The following is a 10,392-nucleotide window of genomic DNA, read 5'->3' on the forward strand; positions in this document are numbered from 1 at the left end:
GACCCCCAATGCCTCCATCATCTCCTATGGGGCACCCCAATGGAGACCCTCAATGGATGGACCCCTATCAATGGGGAGTCGATGGTGGTGACCCACACATCCATAGGGGACCCCCAATGCCTCCATCATCTCCTATGGGGCATCCCAGTGGCGACCCTCAATGGATCGACCCTTTTCAATGGGGCCTCGATGGTGGTGACCCACATATGGGACCCCCAATGTCTCCATCATCTCCTATGGGGCACCCCAATGGAGACCCTCAATGGATCGACCCTTTTCAATGGGGCCTCGATGGTGACGACCCCCATCTGCGAACCCCCACTGCCTCCATCATCTCCTATGGGGAGATGTCCCTATAGGGGAATCGGGGCGAGGAACACCCCCCCCAACCCCACCCCCCAACAATGGGGCTCACGATGTCGGTGCAGAGCTCGATGAAGAGGATGGTGATGCAGCCGAGGGGCAGGGGGATGCTGGCCGTGATGTAGATGAGGTAAGGGGTCAGCTCGGGGATGTTCTTGGTCAAGGTGTAGGCAATGGACTTCTTGAGGTTGTCGAAGATCAGGCGGCCTTTGGGGGTTGGGGGGGGGGGGGGTCAGGGCCTGGCCATGGGGCCAAGGACCCAAAGACCCAATGGGCAAGGAGCCAAAGACCCAATGGCCAAGGAGCCAAAGACCCAAGGACCCAAAGACCCAATGGCCAAGGAGCCAAAGACCCAAGGACCCAAAGACCCAATGGCCAAGGAGCCAAAGACCCAATGGCCAAGAACCCAAAGACCCAAAGACCCAAGGACCCAATGGCCAAGGACCCAAGGACCCAATGGCCAAGGAGCCAAAGACCCAATGGCCAAGAACCCAAAGACCCAAAGACCCAAGGACCCAATGGCCAAGGACCCAAGGACCCAATGGCCAAGGAGCCAAAGACCCAATGGCCAAGGAGCCAAAGACCCAATGGGCAAGGAGCCAAAGACCCAATGGGCAAGGAGCCAAAGACCCAATGGCCAAGGACCCAAAGACCCAATGGGCAAGGACCCAAGGACCCAATGGCCAAGGACCCAAAGACCCAATGGTCAAGGACCCAAGGACCCAATGGTCAAGGACCCAAAGACCCAATGGTCAAGGACCCAAAGACCCAATGGTCAAGGACCCAATGACCAAGGAGCCAAAGACCCAATGGCCAAGGAGCCAAAGACCCAAAGACCCAATGGTCAAGGACCCAAAGACCCAATGGCCAAGGAGCCAAAGACCCAAAGAACCAATGGACAAGGAGCCAAAGAGCCAAGGACCCAATGGTCAAGGACCCAAAGACCCAATGGCCAAAGACCCAATGGACAAGGACTCAATGACCAAGGACCCAATGACCCAATGGGGGTGCCCGAACCCTCATAGACCTCAACGCTGGGTCCCCAAACCCCCATAGACCTCAACGTTGGGTCCCCAAACCCCCATAGACCTCAACGTTGGGTACCCAAACCCCCATAGACCTCAACGTTGGGTCCCCAAACCCCCATAGACCTCAACGTTGGGTCCCCAAACCCCCATAGACCTCAACGTTGGGTACCCAAACCCCCATAGACCTCAACGTTGGGTCCCCAAACCCTCATAGACCTCAACGTTGGGTACCCAAAGACCCATCGACCTCAACGTTGGGTACCCAAAGACCCATTGACCTCAACGTTGGGTCCCCAAACCCCCATAGACCTCAACGTTGGGTACCCAAAGACCCATCGACCTCAACGTTGGGTACCCAAACCCCCATAGACCTCAACGTTGGGTACCCAAACCCCCATAGACCTCAACGTTGGGTACCCAAAGACCCATCGACCTCAACGTTGGGTACCCAAACCTCCATAGACCTCAACGTTGGGTACCCAAACCCCCATAGACCTCAACGTTGGGTCCCCAAACCCTCATAGACCTCAACGTTGGGTACCCAAAGACCCATTGACCTCAACGTTGGGTACCCAAAGACCCATCGACCTCAACGTTGGGTACCCAAACCCCCATCGACCTCAATGTCGGGTCCGTCCCCCCCACCCCCGCCCCATTGCGCCCCACGGCCCCCTCGCACCCTGCTCGACGCCGGTGACGATGGAGGCGAAGTTGTCGTCCAATAGGATCATGTCGGCGGCGTTCTTGGCGGCGTCGGAGCCGGCGATGCCCATGGCCACGCCGATGTCGGCCTTCTTCAACGCCGGCGAATCGTTGACGCCGTCGCCCGTCACCGCCACGATGGCGCCCTAGGGGATGGGGATGTGGGGTGGGGGCGTTGGGGATGGGGGGGTGGGGATGGGGGGGTTGGGGTGGGGATGTGGGGTGCAGGAGGAGCCCAGGAGGCTAAGAGGGAAGACCCAGAGAGCCCCATACCCCATATCCCATACCCCACCCCCCATACCCCATACGCCACACTCCATATCCCATACCCCATATCCTATATCCCATATCCCATGCCCCATATCCCATATCCCACACCCCATACCTGACGCCCCATATCCCACACCCTGCATCCCATACCCCATATCCCACATCCCATATACCATACCCCATATCCCATACTCCATACCCCATACTCCATGACTACCTGACGCCCCATATCCCACACCCTGCATCCCATACCCCATATCCCACACCCCCATGCCCCATACCCCACATCCCATACCTCATACCCCCTTCCCCACACCCCATACCCCATACCCCACACCCCCTATCCCACACCCCCAATCCCACACCCCACACCCCATCCCCATCCACCCCATACCCCATACCACATACCCCATACCCCACACCCCATACCCCATATCCCACATCCCATATCCCACTCCACCCCATATCCCATACCCCATCCCACCCCATATCCCACCCCATACCCCATACCCCACACAACATACCCCACATCCCACACCCCATACCCACACCCCACACCCCACACCCCCCATCCCATGTCCCACCAGCCGCTGGCAGCTCTCCACTATCACCAGCTTCTGCTGTGGGGACGTGCGGGCAAAAACCATCTCGGGGTGGGTCCGGAGGAGACCCTCGAGGGCTTCCGGTGTCATGGCCGCCAGCTCGGCCCCCGTCACCACCCGAGCCCGGGCTTGCCTGGGGGTCACACAGGGGACTTGTGGGTCCTCGGAGCCCCATCTGTGGGGCTGGAGCATGCCCAGGTGGGGTGGTGGCTACCAGGGGCCTTCAATGGCTACCATAGACCAGCAATGGCCACCATAGACCATCAATGGCCGCCGTAGACCATCAATGGCCACCATGGTCTAGACCCCTGTCCTTGGTGCTGAAGCACCCCAAGACATGGTGGTGGCCACCATGGGCCATCAACGGCTACCATAGACCATTAATGGTCACCATGGGCCACCAATGGCCACCATTGACCATCAATGGCCGCCATGGTCTAGACCCCTGTCCTTGGTGCTGAAGCGCCCCAAAACATGGTGGTGGCCACCATGGGCCATCAATGGCCACCATAGACCATTAATGGTCACCATGGGCCACCAATGGCCACCATTGACCATCAATGGCCGCCATGGTCTAGACCCCTGTCCTTGGTGCTGAAGCGCCCCAAAACATGGTGGTGGCCACCATGGGCCATCAACGGCTACCATAGACCATTAATGGCCACCATGGGCCACCAATGGCCACCATTGACCATTAATGGCCACCATAGATCATCAATGGCCACCATAGTCTCTCAAGGGCCACTGTAGGCCATCAATGGCCACCATTGGCCATTGATATCAACCACGCTCCACCAATGGCCACCATGGGCCACCAGTGTCTACCATAGAACACCAATGGCAACCATGGTCCATCAATGGCCACCTTAGGCCATCGATATCAACCATGGTCCACCAATGGCCACCATAATCCCTCAATGGCCACCATTGGCCACCAATGGCCTCCATTGGCCACCAATGTCTCCCGTAGGCCACCAATGACTTCCATTGGCCACCAATGTCCTCCATTGGACGCCAATGTCTAACATAGACCACCAATGGCAACCATGGTCCATCAACGGCCACCATAGTATATCAATGGCCACCATAGGCCATCAATGACCTCCATTGGCCACCAATGACCTCCATGGGCCACCAATGATCTCCATTGGCCACCAATGTCTCCCGCAGGCCACCAATGACCTCCATTGGCCACCAATGACCTCCATTGGCCACCAATGTCTCCCGTAGGCCACCAATGACTTCCATTGGCCACCAATGTCCTCCATTGGACGCCAATGTCTAACATAGACCACCAATGGCAACCATGGTCCATCAATGACTACCATAGATCATCAATGGCCACCATAGTCCATCAATGGCCACCATAGGCCATCGATGACATCCATTGGCCATCAATGACCTCCATTGGCCATCAATGACCTCCACTGGCAACAAATGATCTCCATTGGCCCCCAATGACCTCCATTGGCCCCCAATGACCTCCATAGGCCACCCATGACCTCCCTTGGCCACCAATGACCTCCATTGGCCACCAATGTGCTCCATTGGCCACCAATGATCTCCATTGGCCACCCATGACCTCCATTGGCCCCCAAAGACCTCCATTGGCCCCCAAAGACCTCCATTGGCCACCAATGACCTCCATTGGCCACCAATGACCTCCATTGGCCCCCAGTGACCTCCATTGCCCACCAATGACCTCCATTGGCCCCCAATGACCTCCATTGGCCCCCAAAGACCTCCATTGGCCACCAATGACCTCCATTGGCCACCAATGACCTCCATTGGCCACCAATGACCTCCATTGGCCCCCAATGACCTCCATTGGCCACCAATGGCCACGCTGCTCCCACCTGGGGTCCACGCGCTCCAAGGGCACCCTCAGCCTCGCCGCCACCTCCTCGGGGGTCTCGCTGCCCTCGGAGATGATGCCCACAGCGGCCGCGATGGCCTTGGCCGTGATGGGGTGGTCCCCGGTCACCATGATCACCTATGGGGGGGGGGCAAGGGGTGGGAGGAGGCAGTGTGGGCAGCAATGACCCCATATCCCATACCCCACATCACATACGCCATATCCTATATCCCAAACCCCATATCCCATATCTCATATCCCATATCAGATACATCATACCCTATATCCCATACCCCATATTCCATACTCCAAACCCCATTCCCCATACCCCATACCCCATATTCTGTACAACATATCCCATACCCCATATCCTATACCCCGTACCCCATATCCTATACCCCATATCTCATATCCTATATCCCATACCCCATTAAACCCCATTATAACCCAATTGTAACTAACTCTAACCATAACCATGACCATAACCATAACCGTAACCGTAGCCCTAACCCATGTTATCCCCCATTATACCCCATTATCCCCCTTAATAACCCCATTATAACCCCATTATCCCCCATTATCCCCCATTATCCCCCATTATCCCCCATTATAACCCCATTAAACCCCATTATAACCCAATTGTAACTAACTCTAACCATAACCATGACCATAACCATAACCGTAACCGTAGCCCTAACCCATGTTATCCCCCATTATCCCCCATTATCCCCCATTATAACCCCATTATAACCCCATTATCCCCCATTATAACCCCATTATCCCCCATTATAACCCCATTATCCCCCATTATAACCCCATTAAACCCCATTATAACCCAATTAACTAACTCTAACCATAACCATGACCATAACCATAACCGTAACCGTAGCCCTAACCCATGTTATCCCACATTATACCCCATTATCCCCCTTAATAACCCCATTATAACCCTCTTATCCCCCTTTATCCCCATTATTATCCCATTACAACCCCATTATACCCCCATTATCCCCCATTATAACCCCATTATCCCCCATTATAACCCCATTAAACCCCATTATAACCCAATTGTAACTAACTCTAACCATAACCATGACCATAACCATAACCGTAACCGTAGCCCTAACCCATGTTATCCCCCATTATACCCCATTATCCCCCTTAATAACCCCATTATAACCCCATTATCCCCCATTATAACCCCATTATCCCCCATTATAACCCCATTATCCCCCATTATAACCCCATTAAACCCCATTATAACCCAATTGTAACTAACTCTAACCATAACCATGACCATAACCATAACCGTAACCGTAGCCCTAACCCATGTTATCCCACATTATACCCCATTATCCCCCTTAATAACCCCATTATAACCCTCTTATCCCCCTTTTCCCCATTATTATCCCATTACAACCCCATTATACCCCCATTATCCCCCATTATAACCCCATTATCCCCCATTATAACCCCATTAAACCCCATTATAACCCAATTGTAACTAACTCTAACCATAACCATGACCATAACCATAACCGTAACCGTAGCCCTAACCCATGTTATCCCCCATTATACCCCATTATCCCCCATTAACCCCATTATAACCCCATTATCCCCCATTATAACCCCATTATCCCCCATTATAACCCCATTATCCCCCATTATAACCCCATTAAACCCCATTATAACCCAATTGTAACTAACTCTAACCATAACCATGACCATAACCATAACCGTAACCGTAGCCCTAACCCATGTTATCCCACATTATACCCCATTATCCCCCTTAATAACCCCATTATAACCCTCTTATCCCCCTTTATCCCTTATCCCATTACAACCCCATTATACCCCCATTATCCCCCATTATAACCCCATTAAACCCCATTATAACCCAATTGTAACTAACTCTAACCATAACCATGACCATAACCATAACCGTAACCGTAGCCCTAACCCATGTTATCCCCCATTATCCCCCATTATAACCCCATTATAACCCCATTATCCCCCATTAAACCCCATTACCCCCCATTATAACCCCATTATAACCCCATTATAACCCCATTATAACCCCATTACCCCCCATTAAACCCCATTACCCCCCATTATAACCCCATTACCCCCCATTATCCCCCATTACCCCCCATTACCCCATACCCTGATCCCCGCCGTCCGGCACTTGAGCACGGCCTGGGGCACGGTGGCCCGGGGGGGGTCGATCATGGCCACGAGGCCGCTGAAGCAGAGCCCGGAGGCCAAGGCCGGGAGCTCCTCGGGGTCCCCATCCGGAGGCACGGAGCCGGCGGGGAGCCAGCGGGAACAGAACCCTAGGGGTGGGGGGTGGGATATGGGGTATGGGGTGTGGGGGGTGGGGTATGGGGTGTGGGATATGGGGTATGGGATATGGGATATGGGGTATGGGATATGGGATATAGGATATGGGGTATGGGGTATGGGATATGGGGTATGGGGTATGGGATATGGGGTATGGGATATGGGATATGGGATATAGGATATGGGGTATGGGGTATGGGATATGGGGTATGGGGTATGGGATATGGGGTATGGGATATGGGATATGGGATATAGGATATGGGGTATGGGGTATGGGATATGGGATATGGGATATGGGATATGGGGTGTGGGGTATGGGATATGGGATATGGGATATGGGATATGGGGTATGGGATATGGGATATGGGATATGGGGTGTGGGATATGGGATATGGGGTATGGGATATGGGATATGGGGTGTGGGCTATGGGATATAGGATATGGGCTATGGGATATTATGGGATGTGCCCCCACTCACCCAGGACCCTCTCTCCGCGCCCCCCAAGCTCCGCGTAGGCCCCCTCGAAGGCCTCCCTCCATTGGGGGTCCAGGGGCAGCTCCTGGCCCTTGAGCAGGACGTGGCTGCAGCGCTCCAGGACCCGCTCGGGGGCACCCTTCAGCACCAGCACCTGCCGCTCCCCGGCCTCGTGGACGGATACCTATGGGTGCCAATGGGGTGCTATGGGTGCCTATGGGGGCTATGGGGGGCTATGGGGGGCTATGGGTGCTATGGGGGCTATGGGGGGCTATGGGGGGCTATGGGGGCCTATGGGTGCTATGGGGGGCTATGGGTGCCTATGGGGGGCTATGGGGGGCTATGGGGGGCTATGGGGGCCTATGGGTGCTATGGGGGGCTATGGGGGCCTATGGGTGCCAATGGGGTGCTATGGGTGCCTATGGGGGCTATGGGGGGCTATGGGTGCTATGGGGGCTATGGGGGGCTATGGGGGCCTATGGGTGCTATGGGGGGCTATGGGTGCCTATGGGGGCTATGGGGGGCTATGGGGGGCTATGGGGGTCAATGGGTGCTATGGGGGGCTATGGGGGGCTATGGGTGCTATGGGGGGCTATGGGGGGCTATGGGGGCCTATGGGGTGCTATGGGTGTCTATGGGGGCTATGGGGGGCTATGGGGGGCTATGGGTGCTATGGGGGCTATGGGGGGCTATGGGGGCCTATGGGTGCTATGGGGGGCTATGGGTGCCTATGGGGGCTATGGGGGGCTATGGGGGGCTATGGGGGTCAATGGGTGCTATGGGGGGCTATGGGGGGCTATGGGTGCTATGGGGGGCTATGGGGGGCTATGGGGGCCTATGGGGTGCTATGGGTGTCTATGGGGGCTATGGGGGGCTATGGGGGGCTATGGGTGCCAATGGGTGCTATGGGGGCCTATGGGGGCTATGGGTGCCAGTGGGGGCTATGGGTGCCAATGGGGTGCTATGGGTGCCTATGGGTGCTATGGGGGGCTATGGGGGGCTATGGGGGCCTATGGGGGCTATGGGGGGCTATGGGGGGCTATGGGGGGCTATGGGTGTCAATGGGGTGCTATGGGTGTCTATGGGGGGCTATGGGGGGCTATGGGGGCTATGGGGGGCTATGGGTGCCTATGGGGGCTATGGGGGGCTATGGGTGCCTATGGGGGGCTATGGGTGCCTATGGGGGCTATGGGGGGCTATGGGGGCTATGGGGGGCTATGGGTGCTATGGGGGGCTATGGGGGGCTATGGGGGCCTATGGGTGCTATGGGGGGCTATGGGGGCCTATGGGTGCTATGGGGGGCTATGGGGGCTATGGGGGCCTATGGGTGCTATGGGGGGCTATGGGTGCTATGGGGGGCTATGGGGGGCTATGGGTGCTATGGGGGGCTATGGGGGCCTATGGGGGCCTATGGGGTGCTATGGGGTCCTATGGGGGGCTATGGGTGCCAGTGGGGTCTATGGGTGTCAATGGGTGCTATGGGGGGCTATGGGGGCCTATGGGGTGCTATGGGTGCCTATGGGGGCTATGGGGGGCTATGGGGGCTATGGGTGCCAATGGGGGCTGTGGGTGCCTATGGGGGGCTATGGGTGCCTATGGGTGCTATGGGGGGCTATGGGTGCTATGGGGGGCTATGGGGGGCTATGGGTGCCAATGGGGTGCTATGGGTGCCTATGGGGGCTATGGGGGGCTATGGGGGGCTATGGGTGCCTATGGGTGCTATGGGGGCTATGGGGGGCTACGGGGGCCTATGGGTGCTATGGGGGGCTATGGGGGCCTATGGGTGCTATGGGGGGCTATGGGGGGCTATGGGGGGCTATGGGGGGCTATGGGGGGCTATGGGGGGCTATGGGGGGCTATGGGGGGCTATGGGGCTCTATGGGGGGCTATGGGGGGCTATAGGGGCTCTATGGGGGGCTATGGGGGGCTATGGGGGGCTATGGGGGGGCTATGGGGGGCTATGGGGGGCTATGGGGGGCTATGGGGGCCTATGGGGTGCTATGGGTGTCTATGGGGGCTATGGGGGGCTATGGGGGGCTATGGGTGCCAATGGGTGCTATGGGGGGCTATGGGGGGCTATGGGTGCCAATGGGTGCTATGGGGGGCTATGGGTGCTATGGGTGCCAGTGGGGTCTATGGATGTCAATGGGTGCTATGGGGGGCTATGGGGGGCTATGGGGGGCTATGGGGGGCTATGGGTGCTATGGGGGGCTATGGGGGGCTATGGGGGGCTATGGGTGTCAATGGGGTGCTATGGGGGGCTATGGGGGCTATGGGTGCCAATGGGGTGCTATGGGTGCCTATGGGGGCTATGGGGGCTATGAGGGGCTACGGGGGCCTATGGGTGCTATGGGGGGCTATGGGGGGCTATGGGTGCTATGGGGGGCTATGGGGGCCTATGGGGGCCTATGGGGTGCTATGGGGGCCTATGGGGGGCTATGGGTGCCAGTGGGGTCTATGGGTGTCAATGGGTGCTATGGGGGGCTATGGGGGCCTATGGGGTGCTATGGGTGCCTATGGGTGCTATGGGTGCCAATGGGGTGCTATGGGGGGCTATGGGGGGCCTATGGGGGGCTATGGGTGCCTATGAGGGCTATGAGTGTCAGTGGGGGGCTATGGGGGCCTATGAGTGCTATGGGGGCTAATGGGGGGCTATGGGGGCTATGGGGGCTTATGGGGGCTATGGGTGCCAATGGGGGCTATGGGTGCCAATGGGTGCTATGGGTGCCAATGGGGGCTATGGGTGCCAATGGGGGG

At 57.0% G+C, this 10,392-nt stretch overlaps 1 protein-coding gene across 1 annotated transcript; it reads right to left on the bottom strand.

Annotated features, from left to right (window-relative positions):
* Positions 1-415: 415 nt before the first annotated feature.
* LOC130592325 (potassium-transporting ATPase alpha chain 1-like) lies at positions 416-7,819 on the bottom strand (the record flags this gene model as incomplete). The annotated part of the gene is made up of 6 exons (XM_057396566.1): positions 416-570; positions 2,071-2,239; positions 2,948-3,098; positions 4,822-4,958; positions 6,984-7,153; positions 7,639-7,819. Coding segments are annotated over 6 exons (963 nt in total), but the record flags the coding sequence as incomplete, so codon positions are not given.
* Between the last annotated feature and the right edge of the window lie 2,573 nt (positions 7,820-10,392).

This window comes from Pezoporus wallicus, unplaced genomic scaffold, assembly GCF_028554395.1.
Source record: "Pezoporus wallicus isolate ANWC-B61680 ecotype Strahan unplaced genomic scaffold, APGP_CSIRO_Pwel_v1 contig_14221, whole genome shotgun sequence".
NCBI lineage: Eukaryota > Metazoa > Chordata > Aves > Psittaciformes > Psittacidae > Pezoporus > Pezoporus wallicus.